This window comes from Brienomyrus brachyistius, chromosome 16 (assembly GCF_023856365.1).
Source record: "Brienomyrus brachyistius isolate T26 chromosome 16, BBRACH_0.4, whole genome shotgun sequence".
Lineage (NCBI taxonomy): Eukaryota > Metazoa > Chordata > Actinopteri > Osteoglossiformes > Mormyridae > Brienomyrus > Brienomyrus brachyistius.
In genome coordinates this window covers 24,218,852-24,245,555 of record NC_064548.1, presented here as the reverse complement: position 1 = coordinate 24,245,555, position 26,704 = coordinate 24,218,852, and the positions used below count along the sequence as shown (strand labels likewise).

Sequence of the window (26,704 nt, the reverse complement as noted above, 5' to 3'; positions counted from 1 at the left end):
GGGCACCAACGCGGGGGCAAGCTGCCACCGGCATTCTGGGAAACGGCGGCCTTGGGGAGGGGCCAGCTGAGTGATGTTTCCAAGTCAGACCAGCAAGGACTAAACTGAAAACCAGCAAGGTCAAACTTAATACTTCCAGCTCAAACCAGTATTACCCAGTGAAGTCAGCTACCAGCTCAATCCAGTACTACTCAGTGGAGTAAGAGTGTTTCTCAAGCTGGTCCTTGGGGACCCACAGACGGCCCACCTTTTTGCTCCCCCCAGTCCCAGCTGGCTGCCATACAAAGTCTGAACATCTATTCAGTCTCCAACAACTTACCCAGTACAGAGTCACACAGAGAACATGGCAACACAAATCAGAAAATTAAACATTTACAATATGGAGGAAGTTATACAACAATAAAAATGGGTAAGTTCTGAGCTGGATATGTTTAAATAAATAAAAATACACCATATTATATGAAACATGGATTAGTCCATGTATTAAACAAGACAGCGGGGAAGCCACAAGTGATATCCCACACTGAAAACTCAAACCTGACATGAAACACTACTGAGAAACACACGGGTTCTTCAGCAAGATGAACGCTGCAATAAACAGCATGACATCATCACACCTCTGACCAAACAAAATATCTGGTTGCCTAAAATAACCTGAAGCGGCATTGTCTGAGGAAGCGGAGCTCGCTGGTACAAGGTCCGGGCAGAGGAGCACGGTGAGTGATCTCCAGCTCTCCAGCTGTCCGGCCAGTCCTGCTCACGCACCCGCAGCGCCTCCCAGCCACCCTGCGCGTCAGTGAGCAGGCTCGCTCTCCAGGAAAGTTAGAGAGATCAAATTAAATGACCCTGACCAGAATAAGCGGTTAGAAGATAGATGGATAAAATTAAACGGGGGTGGGGGGTTCCAGTTCTTTGGTGGCCTACATACTAAGCATGCGCTCCTCGATAATTTCCTAAATTATACAGCAGGGCTGCGTAAGCTGTGTTACCGCGACACGGCGGCCAGGATGCCGCAAACGCCATCCGCGGTTAGGAAAGTCGCTTCATTCCTCGTCTCAGATACGCCTCAGTAGCCCGGGATGATGGAGAGAAGGGGGGGGGGGCATGGCTTAGCGAGCTCACGGAGCCTTGGCGAGCGGCTCGGCGAACTCCCCTTCTGCACGGAGCATTGTAGCGCACATGCCGCATTCCGCCGCCGGAACCGAAGGGAGTGAGACGGGATACAGCCCAGCCCTCCGGACCCCAGAGGGACCATGACGGACTCGCTGGGCGACAGTCAGAGCAGCCTGAAGTCGCCCGTTTTGCGCCCCGTGATCAGCCAGGCGCTGCGGATTACGCCGGATTTCCAGCACCGTATCTCCATAAACAAACAACGGGGTTCTGCGGCGGAACCACGCAGCCCACCATCTGTGCGAGACAAAAAACGGGGCTGAGCAGTGAGGGAAGTCCAGACCTGCGTTTGGACCCTGCCCTTGGCCACACGATCAATTTTCGGTCTAATCTGTTGCACAGGTTACCGCATAAGGGAGGTACCGTTTTAGCCGGGACTCAAACCTCTCAGGAACTCTCCGGGGTCAGGGAGGGTTCGGTGCCCCCGGTGCCAGCACCTGTTCACGTTGCCAACTGGGCAGATACCATGGAGACCGCCCACCCCCTCCAAAACAGAATGAAAAGCCGCAGATCTTTTAGGTCCGAAACCCCAAAGGCCCTTTCCATGTGATCAGAGATGGCGATGAATACGTTTTTTTCCTACATATTTACTGTACGGGGGAGGAAGGGGGTGCCGTCACTGAGATTAGTCACGCAGCCAAGCCAGACGTGAAGCACAACACAAGCGTTCATGAGTCAGTGAAGCAGACACAATGGCGATTTAAGGCCATTTAATTATGCAAAACGAAAAATAAACACCCACGCTTCCAGTTCGCGTTTCTCAGTTTATCCATGCTCATAAAAATGATTGCAGCAGGGAGATCAAAACCCAAGCGGGAGTTTAAAAAAGCGCCTTTATAATAAAATCCGGAATTTTAATGAGAGCCTCCTGTCCATTGACTAAACACGTACTATCGTTTAGAGAGTGATTTGTATTTCAAACTTTCCCGTTCACATCGTTAGGTACCTGGGCTGCTACAAAGATTATAATTTACAACACTAAAGAATATCCTCCCTCAGTAGGGACTGTTGGGGGGGGGAGTGTAATAAACTTTAAATGACTATTTCCATAGTGCATCCAGAGTAAGGAATGACAGGGAGTGTAATAAGGAGGGATGCCGGGGGTGATTTCCCCAAGTTTTATCACTTCTGGATGCACTTTGGATTGGTATGCATTCAACACCTGGGAAAAGATCAGTAAAGCGGAGCTACAACCGCACAGAGAGCGCAGAAAGAAAGTAAATTGCACATGAAGCGCATAAAAACGAAGCGTCTCGCAAGTCGGCGCGTCCCCCTCATCACTATTTGCGAAACATATTTATTGATACTATAGAAAGCTTATGCACTTGAAAATAAACCGGACTGCAACTCATAAAAAACAGAAGCCCCCTTTACGAGCTTCACATAAAGTATTGGCGCTATGATTTGCACTGGGCTTTACCAGATCAATAAATAACATCCACGGCACTTAACAGGCTGTCGACGGCTGTCATCCACAGGTTACTGACATTAATTATTCAGCGCTGAAATAAAGATACATGCTTTATATCTGGGTCATGGCAAACGGTGTCAAAATCAAACAAGTCAGTTGTTTAGAAGAGATATGGAGGCTATCAAACCATTATAACCTGTAATCTTATTCAGAGTACCAAACAGGGACTAGTACAGGTAAGAACATTAACAAAACACAGACAGAACTTCGTCATTACGGCGCTATATTCCACAAACTATAGTATTAATACAATCTAGATGAGTTGCAGTTTAATACCAATACTTTATCGACGCGATCATGAGATTAACAAACTTGTAAATATTCAACGGTTTAACGTTACTCAGAGGCATGCCCTGACATATTTCACTACCACCTTTGATCTAGCCCACTCGCACTACATCCTTCCCAAGACACAAAAGGGCTGATCATGCATTTACCAAAAAAATAAAATAAATACGCACGTGTCTGACCATATGAAACTTCAGCAAAGGTGGAGAAATACGTGGTTTTAAATCACGAATCTTCCGTCCAGGGAAATAAAAACTTTTCTTAGTCTTTTATTTCTAAAACAGTTCCATAATAAAGCGAGAGAGCTAAACTACTCCCTGGCACAAAACTGGCTTCATGAGAGCCGAAAGCGAGCGCGTCTCGGCGCGGCACATTACCTGCGGGTCCGGGACCGACGGCCGGCCACTCTGCTCGTTCCGCAGGCCAGCAGACAGACTGCGAACACCCAAACGTGGGACCCCGACGAAGAGAATGCGCAACGTGGAAAACTTTTACGCAAACTTTTCTGGGTTAACTGTGAGCTGGGGTAGCGCCCCTAGCGGTCATTGGGTGTAAGCTCACCGTGCTCTATACCTGATCGCGAACGAGCGGCTGCGCCCGTAAGGTGATGAATCTCACCACACCTAATAATCCGCTTTTATTGTATTGCTATCGGTCCTTATAACACATTTCAAAACTGAACCAATTTTACGACAATCTGAAATAATTAACTCCTATGTGTTATTTATGGAAATGATTCGAGACGTATTACCTAAATGGGTCATGCGAGCCAAATTTGGGTCATTACTCTTAGTTTGTGTCTGTTTTGTTTCTGAAAGCCAAAAAGAAGTTTCAATCAGTTTCATAACACGTATGTTACGACGCTGCTTGTAGGTAATGGCGAAGATATGCCGAACATTCCTGCTTTCCTGAAACTGTGTAATGGCAGTTAAACACTTATAAGGCAAGTTTGGGAAAATCGCAAGAAAATGAAACGGTTTAACGAGTGGCAGAGTTAATGACGACAGGAAGCAGGAAGATATAAATGCATCCGTTGTAAAAGTGATTTGGGCTTCATGTATATACAGTTTGAGCAAAGCAGTTTATTAAACCCGCTAGGGCTTTAGTGACCCCCCAGGCAGAAAAAAATTCCCTATTGCTCCGCAGCATATCACGTTTATTTAACTTTTCAATATAAATATAGAATAAAACTAGGCTACATTTTGTCTTTTTTAATTAAAATCTCCTGAGGCAGAAAATAAGGAAAGATGTGTTTTTAAAAAATCTGGCTTCCAACGGTATGCCTGTGCCTGGCATTGCAGCTGGGAGACACCCGATCTGCGTTCATTTTGCCGTTACAATGGGATCCGAAGTGGGGTTAACCGGGGAAAGCCGCTCCCCTTCCCCCCATTAGCTGCTTATAAAGGCACACCTGGCGTCGATGTGCGCCCTTTTTTTTAACACATTCGCTGCGGTTCTATGAGTTTAAATTTACACTCCTGCTGCCAGCCGGTACGTTAATTCCCTGATTAAATAATGAAAAGTTAACGTAGTAAAAGGCATCTTGAGCATTCTGTAGGGCAGAATGATCACTCACATCCATAGGCGATTCTAGGCTTTTCTCCAAGGGGGTGTAAGGTGAGAGAGCCCAACCAGTCTTTCATATAGATAAATGTGTAAAACAAAAATAGAATAATAATACTATAATAATAATAATAGTAATAAAGAAATTATTATTACACGCTGATATGACGAACAGAAGCTACATTTTTCAATCTAATTTTACAATTTAATTTTGTTGAACTTATGTCCAAATATCATTTTCATCTAACCGATAGGGGGTGCAATTGCACCCCCGGGTTAAAATCACATATGCTCACATCTGCAGGGTTCGTGGTTCGAGACTCACTCCCTGTTATCTATGTATGGAGTTTAGTGCTTCAAGAGATATCAGCACTTCAGTTTTCTCTTCACTGGCAGAGGTGGGTAATTCAGGTCCAAAGAGTGAAAATCCAGACTTAAGATTTTGTTTCAACCAACCACTTGAGTATACAGAGTCACAGCCACAGAGAAATGGGCTGAAGCAAAATCTCGGTCTGGATTCTCCCACGAGTACCTCTTAATATCTATTGGTATGGGTGGTGAGTGACTGTAAGTAACCAGATGCTCATGGGTTCAAATCCCAGGCCCTTTGGTAAGGTCCCTAACCCCCAGCTCCAGAGACTGCACATTGGCTGACCCTGCGCTGACCCCCCAAGGTACGGAGAGCAAGATGGGGTCAGCGAAGAGAAGCATTCCAGTGTATCTGTACTTCTGCACGGATGACCACCCATCGATTGTCACTAACGAGGGCTGTGAGGACCAGCACATGTACTGTGCTGTGGATTATCGATCAGACTAATTGATTCCACCCTTAATTAGCTTCTGTCATTATTACGCTGACTTGGGCATATGCTTTAAATGATGTTTCGCCAGTTTGTAGCAGGAGATGAGACCCTTCAGGTCATTTTTGATCAACATGGCAAAACACCTGTGATCTCCTAGTGGTTTGTGCACTTAGAGCCACATCCTGTTTGCGGAGTCGGCAGACCACAGCCAATCACAGTCAAGGAAGCCCTGGGCTCCCGTGATATCAGCCTGAGATAATATTCTGGGTGCTGTGCTGAAAAAGGGCGCGGAAAAAATGTTGAAGAAAATATTTAATAATACTTAAGAACCCTGGCATGGTTTGACCAGAGAGCCTGTGAGGTTCTCCAGCCGTCTTTAACAAACATGACACGTGAAAATGATTTCAGCTGGGAAAATGATAAGCATCACCACGCACTCAGGTTTCAATATGGAGCAAAAAGTCACACACACACTGATTGTCTGGGGCTGTGATTGGTGGGAGCTAGTTTTACAATGACCTGACTGAGATGGAGCTGGCTGGCCCTTGGTGTAAAGGTCAGGCAATCTCTCCAAGTCGTGTTTCTCCACCTTATAATAACCCCTGTGCAGCTAAAAGCCAGGGAGCCACTGTTACATAATCTTAGTGAAAAACAGCTTTTCTTGATTTTAAAATGTTTCATTCAAGAGAAATATTGAAAAGTTGCTTGAAGTAATAATCTATTTCACATGACTACTTATGGAATTACAGTGAGTCTGGAATCTATCCCAGAAAGCTCAAATCACCCCGGATGGGACGCCCGTCCATGGCAGGGCGCTGGGTTGGGGCACACCCCGGATGGGACGCCCGTCCATGGCAGGGCGCTGGGTTGGGGCACACCCCGGATGGGACGCCCGTCCATGGAAGGGCGCTGGGCTGGGGCACACCCCGGCTCAGCTCCAGCATGGAGCTCACAGCATTCCTGCTGCTGGAAGGAGTTCCTCACGCAGCTGGTGTGGGGGTGGGGGTCATCCCAAACTGAGTGGACATTTGTTTTTTCTCCCTGGTGGCCCAAGCTTGTGACCCAGGATGCATAGGATTCACCACCTTTCACCCATGTTTCCGACCTTATGGTCCAGCAACTGTGAGGTCAAGACCCTAACCACGACTTACATCCCAAAACTCACGTAACGCCTCCGGGTCCTATGCCTGTTCTGTGTTTCTGAGACTTGAAGCCAAATATAAGACTGGTAATGCTGTTTAAAGCATGACGAGAGGATTTGTATCGTATATGCAAATGATATTATATATACAGACTGTCCCCAAATTGCGACTGGGTTCCGCTCCGACAGACAGCTTGTACACCAAAATGGACGTGTGTCGGATTAGGATAATCACACTGACTTTTAGGTGTGAGAATGCGACCCGTGTGAGGCTCAGATGGTCACACTGCCATACAGGACAATATTGTCCCACGGCAGCCACCGTAGCACACGCACTGTGCAGGAGGAAGCTGAGCACTGCCAGGCATACGGCTGCCTGAAATTTAAGACATGCTTATTTTTTTGTTTAAAAACAAACTTTAGTCGTACGTGTGATTTGTACGTGCGAGTCGTCGCGAGTCGTATAGGTTGTAAGTCGGGGACATTTAAATTATGCTGTTTAGGCTTCACATTCAATGTAATGAGCTGGATGTTTCACTGAAGATATTCAGATAATGTGTGTCTCTCTGTGTCAAGTTGGGAGCTGATTTCCTTGGTGCTTAAGTGGCACAGGATCAGCGCCCGACTTCTGTACGGATGTCATGCAAACGCCTCCATTTATTTCTGACTTTTCACTTGCATAATCTGAGTGCTGTGTAACCTGAGCCTGTTAGCATGTGAATATTGATGACTGATGAGTAAATAGGGCCCCGGGCTCACGGTTTAAATACTCTAGAGCTTAATGGAGACCCAGGCAGATTGGTCAGTGTCACTTTCATTGCTTGCTGCTGTGGAGTCGTCTGATGCGAAGCTGAGCAGAGAGTCCAGGTTCCTCAGGTTCCCGCGCAGATCCGTCGAGATGATGGACTCGGTGAATCATGCTGGAATGGCGCCTGTTATTCCTCCTTGATGCGAAAAAGAAAGTCCATTTGCTCCTGATCCCAACCAGGAGAACAGCAACACATGCATTCCAGGCTCTAGTGAAGACACCACGGAACTTGGACAGGAACCGTGGGTCAGGTATCTGCTGACATTGTGGATGGTCTAAGGCCCTCTGGGTGCATGTTTGCAAAGAGCAGAACCGGGAAAAGCTGCAAGTAGAGCATTGGGAAAAGACCTACAATTATGGTCGTAGGTTCAGAGTGCTGGAATTGCCATGTCCCTGAAAAGATAGTTCACCTGGATTACTGCAGCAAACACGTCGATGGCGCTCAAGCCTCTCCACACCAGTGACATCTACAAGCTCCCGAGAACAGCCAAAACACGACGTGACGTCTCTGCTGATGAACAGATGGATGGATAGCCAGATGGACCGTCTCCACCTCCCTAAAAGGCTCCGACAGACTTGCTGCGATTTATTTTTAATGATTGTAGCTTTGCCCTGCCGAAGTCTTGCTCCAAGCTCATAGCCGGTATGATTTATGAATGCAGACAAACCTCCGCGTTGTACTAGCGGGGTGAGTTGGACAGGTCAGAGAGCTGCTCTCCACATGAGACGGCACACACACTTCCTGTTTATAACCAACATTCCTTATTGCTCTGGGTCAGTCCATCACAAGCCAAGTCTAGGAAGGCATTGACTCTGCCTGATCCTCAGTATATTCTGCATTTTGTTTGCAGTGAGACATCACATCTCCATCTTCAGTTGCCCTAGACACCAGTGCAATAGTGAAAATCTGTACAAAAACAGTAAAACCACAGGTTCTGTGGAGTGCCACTTAATTGAAATTCAGGTCTGTTTCTTCCTATGTATTCCAGGTCTGAAAGTCCCATTACAGTACAGTGACCTCTGCCTGATATACAGAGGACCATTAAGTGTAGGACAGACAGGCTTAAATCACACTAAGTGGACAAACCCACCCTCCAGGCCCCATAATGTAAATGATACATCTAGATTGTGTGTGTAGTCTATACACAAATTTCACTACGAAGTTTCAGTGAGTCATTGGCACAGCGTTCACCTCAAGTGCTATGGCACCATCTGGTGGTTGTTGTGTGACACAACAGCTCCAGTGATACATGCAAATATTTGCAGGAGAAATTTGTGACGCCTCCTTCTCCCTGGGGAAATTGGCTAGTTTTCACAGATCCATTTCTCTGCACGTGTCAGCCTGGTGTAGTTAGAGGCGAGATCTGATAGACTGCTGGCTACAAGATTTGAACCAATGACCTTCCTGGGACAGAACCCCTAACCAACTGAACCACGTTACAAAGGGCAGAGAACACACTGCTTATTAGTAAATGGTTTGGACAAGTGAAGTAACAGCCATTAAGACAGAGCAGTCACTAAAGTCAGAAATGCAGTTTTATTCGATTCCAGGTACTCTGGATCAAACATCTGAAGTCAAAAATGAGCACATACAGCCCATGTGTCCTCATGCGGACAACTTAAGTGCAAATTCCCCTTCAAAGGCCTCCAACAGCAAAGCAATTTTAGCAAAAGCTACAGATTTGTAGGGAAAACGACGCAACACTCGTTCACACCCAGAAAGACAAGGACCCAGAGTGTGCGACCAAGTGGTAGGGTCCACCACTAGAGGTTTCCTGTCGTCACCCCCCCCCCCCCCCCCCGGTTCTGCTCTGCCATAGCGGGTGGGGGGGGGGCACACACAGCCGCCTCGCTCAGCACTTCCTGGGCTGCTGGATGACGAAAGTCTTCGGCGAATGTGGTTTTGCCACCGCAGGCATCAGCCGACTGTGCCGCACACTCACTGGGGCCGTGGGGAAGTCATGTGCCAACTGGAAAGTGAAAGCAAGTCCTCATCATCTCAGCGCAAGCCTCGCATCACCCACCCACAGACACATCTGCAAGATGCAAGGCGAACAGCAGCATTGTCCCGATTCAGGTCTTACTGCGGCTTTCCTGTAGTTCAGACCTACTTGGCAACTTTAATACTAAGGGGACAGACATGTCACTGACCTTGTCCAGGGTGCCTGACAAGAGCAGATTAACAGACTGCATTCTGATTGGAGCAGGCAAGGACCTGAGAGAGGCAGGGAGAGGAGGTCAAAAACAGCGACAAGCATAACAGTTAGATGGAGGTTAAACCACAGGCGTCTGCAAAGACAAGAGGGGAAGCGTTGCTTTGCCACACATCCTCCTTCGACACCAAGCACACACCTACAGTCGCACCAGCCACCTCCACACCATTGGTCCCTTAACAGGATACCTGGCTTTGTCCACAGCTCGCTTCACATCTTTCGCTGGGGGAGAGGCCTCTTCAGGGGTCTTCTTGGCCACCCGTTTCCCCCCCGCCATCACTGTAAACAGAATTCACACACACACACACACACACACCTTAGACCCAGAACAGAGGAGACCAACATGTGATGGTAACGGGCAAAGTAAACCTTGGAAAGCTAAAGTACCACACATATCGCTTTGAATCACAGTGCTTCTGAAACCTTCAGGCTTAGGGTTCACAAATGCTTTGTCTACCTCCATCTTAAGTGGAAAAAGTCAGAGGAATCTGCCAGAGGAAGCCTGGAGTTAAGCAGGGTAGATGGAGAGTTTTCAAAGCCATCATTCAGCTTTTGAACGTCGGCGTCACTCAGTACAGAACTGGTTTGTCTCACGTGCAGTAGACAGGCGCCTATTGTATTTTCTAACGTCTCCATTCACTAAGGGCAGCGAAGTGTTTGCACAAGTAGTAAACGGAGTCGAGGCTTTAAGCGAAAATCTGACGCACCTGGAGGAGATAAGCGAGCGCCATTTGACGGCAATTTCGGAAAGGCAGAATAAAAGCGATTTCGAAGAAAAAAATACGAAACATAGTATAGGAGCTGAATAAGGGGGCATACATGGACGTGGTGTAGTGATATACAGCGGTCTGAAATTTATATGGCAGAGTAAACAAAAAAAGTCTAATGTAAACAAATTGCAACTAGGAATAGACGAGATCCTCAGAAAAAAAAGAAACAGCCAAAGGAGACGTGTCGGAAGTGAAAGGATCAACAAGTTCAACTCAAGAATCGGTTTTGAAAATGATCATATTTCCGTCCACGCTCCACCGTGCGCAACAACTTAAATCTGAAACGGAGTGAAGGGCTTTCCGCACTTGAGACCCAGCCAAGCCGCCCCACATTAAGATTACTGTAGGAAAAAAACAAAGATCAACTTCCGAAATTAAAAAGTCACTGGCGGCGGTGGGCCAGCTCGCTTACCTGCGGGGGGATGGCCAGCCTTCAGCGCCGCGCTGCCCCGCACCCCGGGCTTCAACCCCTGTACCATGTTATACCGCTCGGCCAACACAATAACATCAACAGAACACCGATGGGGGCACGCACTCCTATTTATACCTCTAAAGGGTCAGGATGGGTTTCTGCACGACGCAGGAAATTAGACTTACGGGGTGGAGTTAAAGTTAAAAACAAGCAGCACCCGACACGCTTTGGTTTCTTACCCACCAGCACACAATGCAAAGTGGGTCACGTTACAACCGCAAAGATTTCTGATCATCTGCAGAGAAGTTATTCGCGTCTATATAAAGGATTTCAGAGAATAATTTGAACATTAAACCATATAATTACTCGCCTGGAGTATAAAGCTTTTATAAATGCCTTATAAGTTTAGATTTACTCCAGCGCCAGTTTATTGACCACTCTAAACTAGACTGACGTTCAGACTGTTGTGAAACATTATTGGTACATCTGAATTTGCCAGGTCACTTCGGCTTTTAAATTTAAGAACACAGTCAAAGAAAAATAAGTAGGTCGGGATTAGGACACTTGCACATTGACACAATTTGACATTTTAATCAATCAGATTGTAGAGGTGGATCCCAGCAAGTAGAGGAGGCGGGATCAACCAATCTGATTGGTTCCCTCTCTGACCCAATCATTTTTCATTCCGCCCACAGAACATTTTTCTGTAAGTTTGAACTCCCAGGAGCTCGTGGCGGCTTCAGGCCGTCCTCTGCATGGCTTCCTGTTTGTGTCAGTATTCGGATTTTTGGCAGGAACTGCTGGTGTGTTTGCCTGCCCAGGGCACAGGGTGTGACCACAGGCGTCCATTGGGGTCTTTGGCACACCGGGAGGGGAAGGGGATGTGTACACTATACCACATTAGGCCATGCCAACATCTGCAGAATATACTGCAGCACTCTTGGTTTTATTCAGAAATAGCGGTTATTTTTATCACTTGGTTTTACAATCCTGTGTTTTTAGGATGGACTGAAACGATTTGCTCTGTACCAAGAATGTTTTCTTGCTACCTTTTGGGGTGGCACTGAAGTCTGATTACCGGAACAGATCGCTGTAGGTCGTGCCACACTCCAGCCCAAGGCGATGACAGTACACACGGTAATATTTATACACGCTGATGTTCAGAGAAGGTTCCGGCTGAACTCCCATCTAGACTAAATGTATCAGATTGAAATTTTATTTTTTATTTGAGTTACATATGGAATGAACCATCCATTTTCTAAACACGTATCTAGTACAGGGCTGTGGGTGGGAGCCTGGAGCCTATTCCAGGCAGCTCAGAGTGTAAACATCCTGTATGGGATGCCAGTCCATCACAGGGCAGGCGTGGGCACACACACACACACACACACACACACACACACACACACACACACACACACACACACGCACACAGTGTGTCATTTAGAGACACCAATTCACCTCACTGCTCATCTTTAATAGTTTATTATATTATTATTATTATTATTATTATCTTTAGCCTACGGGAGGAACCTGGACTACCTGAAAGAAACCTGCAGGAGAAGAGGAGACCATAGAAACTGCCAGAATGGAGTATGGAGCAAACGAATGGATCTGCTGATTGTTTCTCCTCCCCCCACAGACAGACTGAGGACGGCAGAACTCCCCCATGGATGAAACGTTCACGTTTATTTCTGCTCATGTGCATAGAACATGGTGGTGAACCATCCACAGGGGGCCACTGGACAGGACATGGAAAAATAAACGGCTCTGCAATGTCACAGACATGTTTACAATCGCACAGTTCATTTAAAAAAACAAAAAGAATGTCACTTTTTCGATACCTCAATTGATCCCACATATTATTTTTTCTTTAAATGGCTCCATATATTTATACAGGATTAATATGGCACAAGAGTTTACTGATGCTGATGATCTGAGGGCTGAGAGGGATTCGATTTCAGGGTGTACAGATAGGGAACCGCAAGAACGGGGTGACAGACAATGTCTCGATGCGACACACAGCAGTACGACACGGAAGGAGGACGGTTCGAATCCCGTGAACAAGTCAGCTCCATCTTGTTCTCACTAATGTCAAACTGTCTTTTTACGAGGCTTCTCATCCCTCACTTTGCTGCCGCAAGCCGTCATGTGACCCGCTCCACCTTCGCCCCCGCTGGGTTGCGGGTTCGAGAAAAGGAAGCGCGTGGATCGGGGAGGGCCGACGTGTATGGAAAGGCGCCCCCTGCTGTCTCTTTCTGGCTCTGCGTTTCTTCCATGACGTCACTGACTCACTGAGCATGCAGAGACCTGTTCGAGACACACAGGGTAGACTCGGTTCGGACGGGACGGCCACCGCCCTCCCGCACGCAGCGGAACCTTCTAGACCCAAGAGTCGGGTGACTCTGGATACTGCTCCGCCCGGTAGGACGGCCGCCGCGTAGTGGAGTAGAAGTCCACGTAGTTGGTGTTGGACTTGAGCGCGTGCAGAGAGGGGGCATAGTCCGTGGCGAAGTGCACCGCGTCCTCGAAGTAGGGCTCCTCGTAGCCGAGCGGGGGCTGCCGGTACGGCCGGTAGGTGTCGTAGGTCCTCCTGGCCTGCTCGTCTGCGTAGTACAGCTGCAGGAGAGATCAACGGCTATGCAGACCTGTCCTGCTCTGCTCCACTACACATCACACCCATTCCACCCCACACCCCGCCCCCCCTCTCATGAAACTCACCCAGTTGCAATGTTTAGAAAACAGCAGATGAATGTCATGGAAACTGCTCCTGTCTGCCTCCTTCCCTTTAATTTGCTCCCTTTCCCCTTGGCCTTCTCTCTCTTCCTTTCATCCCTCCCTCCCGTACCGGAGTCTTCCAAGGCCCCCACCTTACAGGGAAACCCTTGTATTCTCCAGACATACCCCCCCATCTCACCTGTGTTCTCCTCGATTCCTCCCTGGGGGGTGAGGAGCAGGACTCTATGAAGTACGGTGAGGGCTTCGCAGGGCCTGTGGAGAGAGATGCATGCGGGACGGGCTCTCACTCCGGCACTGCGAGCGGCTGCCCCCTCCCCCAAACCCCCCTTCCTCTCTCCCACCACGAAGCATGGCTCGCAGCCCACTGCGGGCTGGGCTCCTCCCAGTTTACTGCTGTTTACTCTGACCGCACCATCTTATTTGCCCTGGCGCAGCTTCAAGGACTCCAAACCCAAAGAAGCCTTTCTCCGGTAATCCCCCAGTGTGTTGTCATGGCGACGCCCCCAAGCTGAAGGGCTTCCATCTGGCTGAGATATATCTGCCAGCCCCCCCCCCAGGCATTGAGGCGGGCTGCTTTGTAGCAGGGGGTTACAGGGGTGGTGCACACAGGGCCACTTGGGGGCACTTTTTAGAACTTGGCAGAACTCAAGGGAGTCCAAATTGAGCAGGGCTGGAGGGATGGGGTGGGGGGCAGGGTGAGGAACACTGTCAGAGAAGATCTGTGGGCAATGACATCCTAGATGCTGCAGAGCGGTGTTTCCCAGCCCGGTCCCTGCGGACCCCCAGCGGTCCACGTCTCTGCTCCCTCCCTGCTCCTAATGGACGGTTTGGCAGCTGGCAGGGAACAAAATGCGGACCGTCTGGGAGTCCGAGGAACCCTTTGAGAAACAGAGCTCTAAAGGAAATTGTGGTTTCAGAAAAGCACAGAGTAGTGCTCTGGGGGTGGGGAGCGGGTTTCCTGTTGTCACATGACCACCCAGCAAGCATGCAGTGTCTTACCTGCGTACTGACTTTTATGCACACCGTTGTCTCCTTGGTAATTATAAAATTGCATAGTTGACTGCGTCCTCTGGTAGTTTGAGCGGCGTTCTGTGACTGCCAGCACGGCAGGGGAAGAGGTGGCACTGCAGGCTGGACAGACACAGCACCAGGGTGCAAGGTGAGCATTCTGAGGCCTATCAGGTGCTGCTGCAAAAGGTTCACTGTCCATGACGGCACCATTCCAGGACTACATTTCCCACGTTCCCGACTTCTTCGGCTTACCTATCTGGTTCACGGGTGACATCTGCATAGTGTTGCTGGGCAGAGTGGGTTGGGACTTGTACCGGTCTCGCTCCAGGGTAGATACAGGCGTTATGAAGTGGTTCTGGTTCCATCCATCCTGAGATGACAAGATACATCAAAAATCTGAACAGAAAGGCATTTGTATGTCTAAGGTGTGATTTCGGCTGCTTTACACAAGGTGATCAGACCACACCTACAAACTTCTGGAAAATTCAGGTCCAGAAAGTAAAAATCCAGACCAAAGTTTTGTTTCAATCAATCAGTTGAGTCAATTGAGTCAGTTGAGGGAATCTTGGTCTGGAGTTTTACTTCACCAGTGATGACTCCTGCCTCACATAACCCTGTAAGTACTGTGGACCCGGAGTGTCCCAGCCCCTCACCTTCTTGTAGATGACGCGCAGGTCTCTGTACTGCCACAGCGTGTTGAGCACCTGAGCAGCAGCTTTTGCCACCTTCATGGAGTACCTGCAACAAGCAGCCAGAGAGGTTCCTAGGTAATCAGGTGACTAGTGAACAGTTTGCAAAGAGAGCTTGAGCTCTGGCCGGCGTTGTCTTTGGGTTAAACGCTACCCCCCTCCCCACCCAGCTCCCACTCTGCCCACTCCTTGCCCCGCCCACACACGACCACACCCACCCAAGACCACGCCCGCCCAAGACCTCGCCCACACCAAGACCTCGCCCACCTCTCGCCCCTGCCCTTGGTGATGTTGACGAGCTTCTCGATGCCGCCGGTGTCGGCCAGCGCCTTGGCGTTCTCCATGTTCTTGCTGGTGACCTCGTGCAGCGTGCAGCAGACAGCTGCCACCGTCTCGTCCGACAGCAGCGAGGTTCCAGCCCCGGGGAGCCGGTTAACCAGGTCCCGCATGGCGTACTTCCCTGCAGGAAGCGTCGGGGTGGTTACTGCCATATCTCTGTGCATATCCACACCTCAAGGGCACTATAGACGGACCAACAGCTCCATCCCACACTCAACAAGAAGTCCAACACCCCCACGGCCCCTGCGGAAGCTCTCTGTACCATGACACATCATCCATTCTGGGAAGTGCCCTGTGCTGCCTGGGATAGGCTCTAGCCTGCCCCCCCCAATCCTAATAATGGATAGATGGATCCAACTGTGTGTTTTCACTCGCTTAGCTTAGGTTAAAACACCTACAACACCAGTCCTCCTCCCAGGTACATATTCACACCCCCGGTCAGGAGGCTAACCCTCCATCCTAACACCACCACCCCCCCCCCCGTCCCCCACTCTAGATCCTCTTACTGTTTCCATATCCAGTAAAAACTCCATAGCTTGTGTATGGAGAAGGCAAACAGGAGCAGCACCGGAGAGCTCGAGGTTTTTGGGTGGGGTCACCACGCTGGTCTGCTCCCCCACCTTGCAGCGGGGTGGGGCAGGGTTTGTGTTTCATGTTAACCATGACCATGCAGCCCATGATCCCCACCCATGTCCAGCTCCTTCAGCCTCGCTTGTTTGCTCATTAACCAAAACAGAATCTGAATAACAGCATGTATCTGATTACCCACACTGCTCTCTTTGCCTTATCATCATTATTAAGCTATTCACTGTCAGACAACCGACACTATTTACTTCATTGTTTATTCTGGTGCATTATTTAATATTATTGTCATTTGCATACAGCTTTCAGTGCACTCTGTATATACACCTTCATATCCAGCCCGCCTGTTATCTACCATCCTGTGTTCTGCACTTGAAGTACCGTGTTAACCCTCCCCTTCTCGCTTACTGTTTGTACGTCACACGGTGGTCCTGGGGGAACGTTATTTCATGGCAGTGCACAGGGCTGGCTCTACCTTTTCAGGAGCCCTAGGCAAAGCTATTAAGAAGACGGATGACCATTTCACTTCCTCTGAAATGCCGGTAATTCAGGGGCCCTGAGCAGCCGCCTGTTCTGCTTGTAGCTGGAGCCGGTCCTCTCTGTATGACTGTATACCTGCATATACTCTGGGGCTGGAGTCCCCCAGAGAACACTGAGTTTGGATGCCAGTGTGAAAGGGGTCCGTGTCCCTTCTACCCAGAGAGGGTGGTCCCCAACCGAGACCAGAGAGGGTAGTCTACAGTCCTCAACCGAGACCAGAGAGGGTAGTCTACAGTCCTCAACCGAGACCAGAGAGGGTAGTCTACAGTCCCCTACCGAGAACAGATTCTCTGGCAATTGGAAGAGAGCAAAAATGTGGACCGTCTGGTGATCTCCGAGGACAGGATTGAGAAACCCTGGAGTATTCAACTGGTTGGTTGAAATGAAATCTTGGTCTGGATTTATACGTTCCGGACCTGAACTACCCACCCCGGCCTATAGGTGTCACCCAGTTGTGTGGTGCAGAAGTCGGACGCTGCCTCCTCACCGATCAGCTCCTTGTTCCTTACGTCCAGGGCCATGTTCCTGAGCGCCGTGGCCACAGAGCAGACCACGCGGTCGTTGTCCATGCGCAGCAGCTCCACAAGGATGGGGAGACCCTTCTCCTTGCGCACTGCCGCCCGGATGAAGGCCGCAAACTGGAAAGGCAGGGGGACAGGGGGGGTTTGGAGAGTGACGGTGACGGATGACCTGGCCACCATGAACTCCCAACCTAAACTCTACAGAGCTGGCTTGGGATGAGTTAGACCAAAGGGTAAGAGCAAGGTAGCCGACTTGTGCCCAGAACTTGTGGAAACTCCTTCAGGACTGTTGGAGAAGCATCCCAGGTGGCTACATCCGGAAGCTGGTCAGAGTCTACAATGCAGGCATCAACACGAAAGGCGGCCATTTTGAGGAGGTGTGTCCAGAATTTTGACTGGTACTATATATTTTCCAGATGCAACCATATGGATATAAACAGCTAATTTATAGGCCAGAGTTTAATTCTACCTGCACATTACAATGCAGACACATAGACTGTGGACTTTCTTCAGTTTCTCTGCGTTCGGTGCTGGGACTTCTTCCCCAGTGGGAGGGGCTCACCTTCCAGTTGCCGGCGCTGAGGTTTTGCAGGGACCCCGCTGAGCCCTCCAGTGTAGCCGGGTTCGAGCTCTCTGCCAGCAGCGTCAGGTACGGCTTTACCACGGCTGGGTGCCACAGCATCTCCACCCCCTTGGGGGCCTTGGAGAATCCAGGGATGGGGCCAACGCCGTCCCACTGCCAAATGGAGAAGGGAATTAGGGCATCTGTGATGCAGAGCCCCTGAACTCCTCTTTCACGCCCAAAACGGAGACACGGCTCCACGGTGAGGAGCTGAGGGCCCACCTGCTCATCCTGTGGGGCCCGTTTCTTCCTCCTCTTCCTGCGGCCCCAGCAGCTAGGCTCCGCCTCCTTGCTGGGCGACTCCCTCCCCAGTAGGCCTGCCATCTCCTGCGTGCCCAGAGGGCCTGACTGGGGCATCTCCAGCTCTAGGCGGTACGACAGGTTTCGCAGGGTGCAGATACAGTTCTCTACGATCTGAAGAGAGAAGATGGGGGGCATCCATAACTCAGCAGCACCAGCAGGGGGCGCTCAGTGATTTCCCGCTGGTGTGAAAGCAGGTGCCACTCTCAAAGGGAGAGCAATGGAGCTGGGCTCCAGGCAGAGGGAGAGCCCACCTTGCTGTCGAAGTCGGAGGTGCTGACGCAGGCCTTGATGATGTAGAGCAGGGAATCCACCAGCCCCTCACAGCAGCGCATCTGCCGCCGCGCCTCCTCCCCTGCGGAGCTCAGGTTTCTGGGGAGGTGGCAGGAGGCAGCGGGTCACACACACACACACACACACACACGGGCATGTGGCTAATTGCGGCTGCAGTTTCAGTCAGCATACGATTACAGTCTGAAGCCAGCCATTATGTAGGGCTAATGATGAGTGAGAGATCACTGCCCCAGGCTGGGAGGGGGCCAGGGGGGTGGGCCGATTAGTATTACCGCGCTAACTGGAAAATGTGTCTACATTTGCTGAGACGTTGTCAGGGTGAGGGGCCACAAAGCGTGTTCAGTGGTGCCCCCCTTAAAAGGACAAAGGAATGATTGTGAAAGACCAAGTTCTAGTGTTTTAGCTGTTCTAAATATTTTAGAGGAAACGTGTGCAGGAGAAGATTTTTCAGTCTCTTAAGAAGCCCTGCGGGAGAATTCCAACTGCAGTATGCGAGGTGTCCACCAGGGGGCGGCAACGCAGCACTGGCAGCAGAGCGGTGCACGAGTGGGGTGGGGGTTGGGGGGAGGCCGGCACCTCAGACAGCCGCTGGCGTTACGCAGCACCACAGAGGAGTGGAACTTCAGCTTGTGCTCGTCGTCGAAGGAGGAGCTGCTCCACCCCGAGTGGGGGATGATCACAGTGTTGGTGAGGGGGGTGAGGGCATCTCGCACAATGGTCATCTTCACCGCGTCGCATGATGAGAGGTTCCACAGCACCCCTGCAGAGAAGCCGGGGGGGGGCAAGAAAAGGCCGGATCTCAGAGCGGCGACTCCCACACGCCAGTGCACTGGGATTATCAGACTGACACTAGATTACCAGAAGCTGGTGTGTGTGACGTTCTGGTAGAAGTTACTGTGAACCACATACGTTCGCGTCTGTGTTTGAATAGGTGTCTGTGTGTTTCTCATTTCCCTCCATTCCTTCTCATGAAGACACCCCCGTTTCTCAGTAACCCCTACCTGTCTGTGCCTCGTTGCTGGGGAGCTCCCAGTGTACGTGTGCCCCGAACCCCCCCCCCCCCCCCCCCCCCGTGTTCTTGTGACAGGGCACCCCCTTAAAAATGACATTACATAACACACAGTGACACACACACACACCGGGGCTCAGGATGCACACAGCAGGCAGGGTCCCTCAGTGAGCTGACAGCCCTTATCGCTGCCTGCCAGACCGGCGTGCCGATGCAGCCATAAACAGGACGGGCCCCCGCTTCCTCGCAGCATGCCACGTTTAGTCAGCCGCATGCGAGCGGACACACGGGCATGTGCGGGTGGGTCCCATGCGCCCCCCCCCCCCCCCCCCCCGGGGCCAGTACGCAAAGGGAGTACACATGGTTGTATTTCTCCCCTCGCCCTGCAGGGGGCGGATTTGAGCAGCACAGACTGAAGAGGACTAGCTGCTCCACCAGAGTTTCAGGAAGGTCACACAGGTCATTGCCCAACAAAGACGTTTTAACCGCGACATAAAATACATGATAAAATAAAACAGCCCGCAGGAGCATCGCAGGGGATAAGCAGCTGCTGTGCTCGATTTTCTCGCCGTCCGCCAACGGACACACAAGCCTCTCGTTTGAGCATGACATTCCCCTTTAAGACGCTTAAGAAACGACCGCCAAGCAACGAAATCCTGCTAATAGAGGGAACCGTCCCACGCTTCATCTCACAGTAGCTCCTGTCACTCAGAAATGGTGCTGAGAAATGCATGAAAAAGTTTAAATAGAAGAAGGTCATGAGGGGGTCACAGCTAAGTGCATTGTGGGAGACAGTGACAGGGCTGTAACTCCGACAGTGACAGGTGAGTGACAGACTGACAGACTGGGGAGAATATGGATGCCAAACGACCCCTGAAACGATCCCTGGTGTGACCCCCTGACACCGGAGCTGGCAGGCAAGAGGAGTCTGACCCCACAAGATCAGGGACGGTCATGACCCCCCGGTCACATGACCACCAACCTCCCCAGAACCAGTCACAGGTCTATAGATGGCACCCAGTTCCTTCACACGGCATGTCAAACATCGCCAAAGTGCCTCCGAACTCTGAGGTAACGATCGAGGGCAAAGATCAAAAAATGCATTATAGTTGGTCAATAACTATTCAAAGGGCCACAGCTGGGGGGTTAAGCAAGGAGGTCATGTGACACACGATGTCAACTTAAGTCTCTGGAAAGATCTAGAAGCCATCAGCTAACTAGGTAAAAGCGGGTACAAAATCGTGCAACATGCCCACCCCCCACCCTGTACATCCTGGCTTCTGATAAGTCTGACAGCTATTAACAGGGCTGTAGCCAAGATATTTTAAATACTGAGGTCCAAAGTGTACGCACTTTCTAGGTGAGGCCCAAAATAGATCGCGGCTATTGGAGCTACAGAAATGGCCATTAATTTATCCCACGTCACCAAAACTTTTTTGAAGGGCTTTTAAAGACTGGAAAGGGAAATATTAAAGAAATGGAAACGTGACAGGTGTCTGAGGGGCGTCCCTGCTGACATTTACCGAGCAGAGCTCTGTTAGCGACAGCTGATGGGGTGGTGAGATGGGGGGATGGGGAGAGGGAGAGAGAAGGGGAGAGAGAGGGAGGGAAGAGAGAGAAATGGAGAGAGAGGGGGGCCAGAAAGAGAGATTGAGAGAGAGAGAGAGAGAGATGGAGAGAGACAGGGAGGGAAGAGAGCGAGACATGGAGAGAGAGAGAGAGAGGGGGCCAGAAAGAGAGATTGAGAGAGAGAGATGGAGGGAGGGAGAGAGGGAGAGAGAGAGTGAGAGATGAGGGGGAGAGACAAGGTGAGAGAGAAGGAAAGAGGCACCAGAGAGAGTAGATGAGAAGAAGGATCAGTGTGGAGATGCGGGATGTGCTGCTGATTCGCAGAGCATGACACTGGGGGTCTGTACAGCCAGGGGGCGACAGACCCCCCCACCAGCTCCTGAGCAGTGCTTAATTATTAATCAGCCAAACCTCAGCGTCCCCCAGGGCTACAAACTGATCTGTCTGCTCGACACTGAGCCTCTCCCGTCAGCAGTGTGGGAAAATAAGCCAGAGAGATGAATGGTGAAGTGTCTGCGGGGAAGTGGGCAGAGTGTTAGCGGAGTGTCAGCAGGGAGGGGGGCGGAGCGTCAGCAGGGGAGAGGGCGGAGTGTCAGCAGGGGAGGGGGCGGAGCGTCAGCAGGGGAGGGGGCGGAGTGTCAGCAGGGGAGGGGGCGGAGTGTCAGCAGAGAAGGGCGGAGCGACAGCAGAGAGGGGGGCGGAGCGACAGCAGAGAGGGGGGCGGAGCGACAGAAGAGAGGGGGGCGGAGTGTCAGCAGAGAGGGGGGCGGAGTGTCAGCAGAGAGGGGGGCGGAGTGTCAGCAGAGAAGGGGGCGGAGTGTCAGCAGAGAAGGGGGCGGAGTGTCAGCAGAGAGGGGGGCGGAGTGTCAGCAGAGAAGGGGGCGGAGTGTCAGCAGAGAAGGGGGCGGAGTGTCAGCAGAGAAGGGCGTGTCCTAACGTACCCGTCACCAGCTCCCGCACCTCCGCGTCAGCAGTCTTCCTCAGGAGCCGCAGCAGGGCTGGGATACCGCCGGCATTCCTCACTGCGATCTTGTTGTTGTCCGTGGCCTTGCCATAGACGAGGTTCCGTAGGGCCCCGCACGTGTTCTTCTGCACCTCCACCACTTTGTGGTCCAGGAGGTCTACCAGGTGCTTGATGCCGCCAAGGCGGCAGACCTGACGGTGGAGTTGGGGGCCGTGAGTGTCAGAGCCCCCCTTCTTCATTTACATGCATATACACAGGCTGGTGCCATAACATCATCATGGTCTATTGGGGGGGGGGATGTTGGTGAGAGATACATATAAACCATGACCTCAAAGTGCCCTTGAATAGTTCTGTTCGGTTCTGGCTGCGTTCTGTAACATAAGGTACATCTCTTGCTCTGATGCTACCTTAATACACGCTAGTGTCACTGGTCACTCACTGGAAGCTGACAAGCAGAATCTGTACCTGATTGGCTCTTGACAGCTGTATGCTTGTGATGTACATTACCAGTCAAAAGTCTGGACACACCTGCTTTCAATGCATTTGTCTCTAGTTTAGCTTTTATTCACCTCTAGTAAAAAGCCTCGAGGCAACAAAGCAATATGTAACAAATGTTGGAACGCAAAAGAGAAGCGTTCGACATCTCAAGATTTGCTCCAATTTTACAATCTTCAAAAGCGCCGCCTATTTCCTTGATAGTGCTGCAGACTCACGGCATGAGCACAGCGAGCTTCCGGACATGGCTACCTGCAACGCTTCTCCAAAACAAGCTCTGGTTGGCTACCTTGCTCATATTCTTCCATCTAACTCGCTCCATAGGGTTCATGTCGGGGGGTTGTGGGGGGGTAGGTCATCGGTCACAGCACTCCATCTCTTTCCAGGCACAGTGTTCCAAGCCCTGGCTAACGCTGCCCTCTGTGGCCCTTTCAGATCTGGCCTCCTAATCATCCCCTGTACCTAACTGGTGAATTTTCTCCTAGCCCCTTCAGCACCTTAGCTACTGTGTGGTGAGCATACCGGTGCAGAATGGCCGCCATCTCATCATCCAGGTGGGGGCTACACAGTGGTAGTGGTTGAAGTAAAGGATTTTGGGTGTCTTGAAAAGTGCTGTATAAATGTAACATTCATTCATTCATTCCTTGTTCACAAGAGAATACAGTAACCCCAAGGTGTGTTTAGGGTCATTAACTTGTTGAAAACCAAATGTGTGGTCAGACTTGGTGTAGTAATATACAGTCCATCTTGCTTTTGCTAAATAAACAGAGTTAAATGTAAATAAAACCTACAGCCTGTAAGACACACTGGGCATACTGGGTTCCATGGGCCTGCCTTGGGGGTAACTGGACCAGACCGGATTGGGACGCACCTCGGCCTTGACTCGGTTGTCTCCGTAGCACAGATGCTGCAAGTATGCGGCGGCATTCGCCTGCACTGAGGGGAAGTGGTGCTGCAGCATGTGGATGACCTCCGGCAGCTCCGGGTCACGCCAGCCAAATTCCCTGGAAGAGAGGCGGAGCCTGTGTGAGCCATGGGGGGCGGAGCCTGTGCGAGCCATGGGGGGCGGAGCCTGTGCGAGCCATGGGGGGCGGAGCCTGTGCGAGCCAGGCGCGGGGGGCGGAGATGAGCGGGTAGGCAGGCGAGCAGCCCTCCGCCTCCTTTCCAAATTGCTCCGTCTGAGGCTTCATTAAATCCGAGGCGGGGAGTGGAAGAAATATTACTTCCCGGCTTCCGCTGGAGATGTATTTCAGCTAGCAGAGTTTAATTTTGAGTGTTCAGGAAATGTCCCGTATTCCCGTCGGACAATTACTGTCATAACGGAGGCTAAATGAACAGCTCCGTTTCATAAAAAGCCATTTCTCGGGTAATAAAACCTCTGCTCGCCGACTGAAATAACACAGAGGCGAGAAAGCAGGCCCAAGCTTCACTCCGCTTTACAACATTCTTCCGTCTCCGGGATCTTAAAATCTGTTTCAAAGCTGTCATTAATTGGTAAGCAAACGAATCCATGCGTCTCTGAATCACCAAATCCGGTCAGGGTTACAAGTAAACAAATGGCGCTGCATTTAATTGTGATAACAGTCACACACAGCACTTATTTTTTTTTAAACGTTTAATAAGCTGCATACAGAGTGAAGCATTTCAGGTTAAGTCCCTGACATATTTCTGTCACTATTAAAGGTGCATTCAGACCCATTTCGGGCCTGACATGTTACAGTCAGTATTAAAGGTGCATACAGACAGAGCTGTTTCAGGATAAGTCCTTGTCTCAGAGAAACAAATGCACTTTACTTCAGGGTTCTTGGACCTGAATCTGAAGCTCTTGTGGCATCGATCCAGGCCACCCTCCACTACTAAGACCTCCATGGCGGGGGCAGGCGTTAGCACCACACATACCCGATGCCAGAGCAGGTGGGGCGGAGGCTCTGGGCTCATCCTGTCCTCGCTGGGCATGGAGAGAGGAGCTGTGGCTTGGGGCGGAGTTCGTTTTAATCTAATCCCGCCTCCAGGGGCCAGCGACCGGAGCGATCCATTTTGCCCAGCCTAGGGGTGATGGTACGGGCATGGCTGCTCTGCGAGCTTAAGCATATCGCCCTCCTCAGGCCACCAGTGGAAACAAACTCATACTGCGATACGTCACCATACATTGTTGACCTAATGAAGCCCCCTTCCTCCGGGGAGGCGATAATCACTCCCACTATGAAAGGCCTGCCCCCCCCATCTCGCTGGTGGCTCACTGGGGGCTCACTGGGAGAGGTGATAATCACTCCCACTATGAAAGGCCTGGCTTACTGTGTCTCCCAACATCACAAAAACAGCAGCAGTCCTCAATACAGGAGGGGCTGGTCACAGAAACCAAATCAATACAAACTCCAACCCCCCCGCCCCCCTCCCCCCGCTTAGCCAGTGTAACAGGATACTCCGAGTGAATGCTTATAAATTTACACGCAAACAAACACTTTACAGTGAAGCCGGCATCTCCCCGTCGATCTGCCAGTGCGTCTCAGTTACGTCCAGCTTATGCTACGAGACGCTTAACCACAGCAGAAAATTAGCTCAAAGTGACCCAGAGCAAACGAAGCAGGCTGGACTTCGTCATGTGACTTTTAATAAAGTTTGTTTGGCCATATGAGGAGAAAAAAGTCAACGCTTAACTATGACATGAGATGAGGACTTACCCTGAAACAGGTTCTGTCTGTATGCACCTTTAACAGTGACTTAGTCCAACATTCCACAGCTTTTCCAGTCTGTGACCGGAGTCTCGGAGAAGCACACAGGAACCAGCACTGCCTGCTTACAGTGAGAAGCGAGCAGACCCTGTCTGGCATCACCCCATCTGCACGCATCACCTCCTCTGTTCTGTAGCTATTCTGGATCTAAAGCTGAACTGTTTCATTTACTTTTCCTGAAGGAAAAACCCCACAGATAGATGGCAGGGTATTTTCCTGATCCAGATTCCAGGTCCCTTTGGGAACGCCAAGTCGTTTGGGTCCTACTGCACTGGACAACCTCTCCCCCCCCCCCCCCGCCCCACATACAAGAGCCCCACGCTGCCAAAATGCTTCCACTGGCTTCAGGGCTGAACATCATCATTCCAAAACTGCTGAGATCACACAGCTTTCTCTGACGTTTCAGAAAAACGTCCAGCCGGTCCTGACCGTGGAGCCATGAACCTGAGCCAAAGTAGAAAAGCTCGACTCTTCATGACACTTCATGGAAGTTGCTGAAGTTCCTGGCGTCTTTCCTCAGGGGGATCCTGCCAGGACAGACACTTCAGGGAAACTCCTCCATTTGGAGATTACGGCTTTGATTGTAGTTTTGTGGGGGCATCAGGGTGTAAAAATGACAATCAGCCATATCCGTTTCCAGGCTGATAGGCATTAACAAAAGGCCTTTGGAAATTTTATCTGATCATGTCCTTATATTCCTCTAGAACGTGTCTCCTGAGAGCTTCTCTTCCTATAAGGACCAAAACTAATCTGAGACACACACTGTGTGGTGTCATAAACAACATATAACCTAATAAAATAAAAAAAAACATAAACATAATAAAAGATGCAACACTGAATATTTAAGCCACACACACACACACACACACACAATCAATCATCAGTATATTAGCAGTCTTGATCTGCCTGGAAGATTTCTCAATAATATCAGTATTTATATTAACCAGGATTATTCATCCAAGTTGTGGCCATTCCAGTAGTACTAGCAGCAGTATTAGTATTACCAGCAGGAATAGTAACAGGATTAGACTTATCAACCATACTAGCAGTCTTAGCCTTACCAGCAGTACTTGTAACAAGATTAGCCATAGCAGCATTAGCCTTTGCAGTAACAGTACTGCTAAAAGAGGCTTAAACCGGAACAGCATTAGCATAAGAATTAGCAGGAGAGGATGCAGTGGGCAGCATATGTGGGCCGTCTGGTGGTACCTGGGGTCTTTCTGGATGCTGTCTATGGAGGGGGAGCGTGTGGTCCCTCCGTCCACCGTCAGGACCCCGCGGGCGTAGCTGGGCTCTGCATGCCGGTACTGCGTGGCCCGGTACGGCTCAGAGTAGCTGCCAGCCGAGCTCAGGGCGTAGCTGCTTCGCTGGTACTTGGCGCTGCCTCGCAGGCTGGACCCCCTCTGAAGGACGGCTGTGCCTGGGGGGGGCGTCGATGGAATTCTATAATCCTGAAGCTTCCTGTGAGGGCTCCCCAAGGCCCCTCCCTCATCCGTCTTCACCTTATTACTCTGACACTCCAATAATTGACTTTCTTCCCCCGGGGAGCACAAGCTCTCATTGGCCAGTGTCTCCCATCTATGCTATGTGAGCCCCTGCCTCATCGCCACTCCCCTCCCCCTGCCCTGGCTGAAAAGGCCATTCAGAGTTACATCTAGA

General features: G+C 50.5%; 2 protein-coding genes across 4 annotated transcripts in view; both read right to left on the bottom strand.

Moving 5' to 3' along the window:
- Positions 1-8,762: 8,762 nt before the first annotated feature.
- On the bottom strand, positions 8,763-10,813 carry LOC125709712 (death-associated protein-like 1-A). The gene is made up of 4 exons (XM_048978423.1): positions 10,640-10,813; positions 9,646-9,736; positions 9,396-9,459; positions 8,763-9,214 (listed from the first exon to the last, which is right to left on the bottom strand). The coding sequence occupies exons 1-4, from the start codon at positions 10,704-10,706 to the stop codon at positions 9,098-9,100; spliced, it is 339 nt and encodes a 112-aa protein (XP_048834380.1). The 5' UTR covers positions 10,707-10,813; the 3' UTR covers positions 8,763-9,097.
- Positions 10,814-12,309: 1,496 nt separating this feature from the next.
- Positions 12,310-26,704, bottom strand: part of LOC125709709 (plakophilin-4-like) — a 48,030-nt gene continuing 33,635 nt past the window's right edge. For all 3 annotated transcript variants that reach the window (XM_048978403.1, XM_048978405.1, XM_048978404.1), the window contains 14 exons: positions 26,255-26,465; positions 23,185-23,317; positions 21,796-22,009; positions 18,853-19,036; positions 18,237-18,354; positions 17,905-18,096; positions 17,623-17,796; positions 17,027-17,177; positions 15,346-15,538; positions 15,043-15,127; positions 14,642-14,759; positions 14,378-14,509; positions 13,557-13,630; positions 12,310-13,258 (listed from right to left, as the gene is read on the bottom strand). In XM_048978403.1, the coding sequence (XP_048834360.1) occupies positions 13,022-13,258; positions 13,557-13,630; positions 14,378-14,509; positions 14,642-14,759; positions 15,043-15,127; positions 15,346-15,538; positions 17,027-17,177; positions 17,623-17,796; positions 17,905-18,096; positions 18,237-18,354; positions 18,853-19,036; positions 21,796-22,009; positions 23,185-23,317; positions 26,255-26,465 (2,216 nt within the window). In that variant the 3' untranslated portion in view covers positions 12,310-13,021. The remainder of the gene's footprint in view (positions 13,259-13,556; positions 13,631-14,377; positions 14,510-14,641; positions 14,760-15,042; positions 15,128-15,345; positions 15,539-17,026; positions 17,178-17,622; positions 17,797-17,904; positions 18,097-18,236; positions 18,355-18,852; positions 19,037-21,795; positions 22,010-23,184; positions 23,318-26,254; positions 26,466-26,704) is intronic.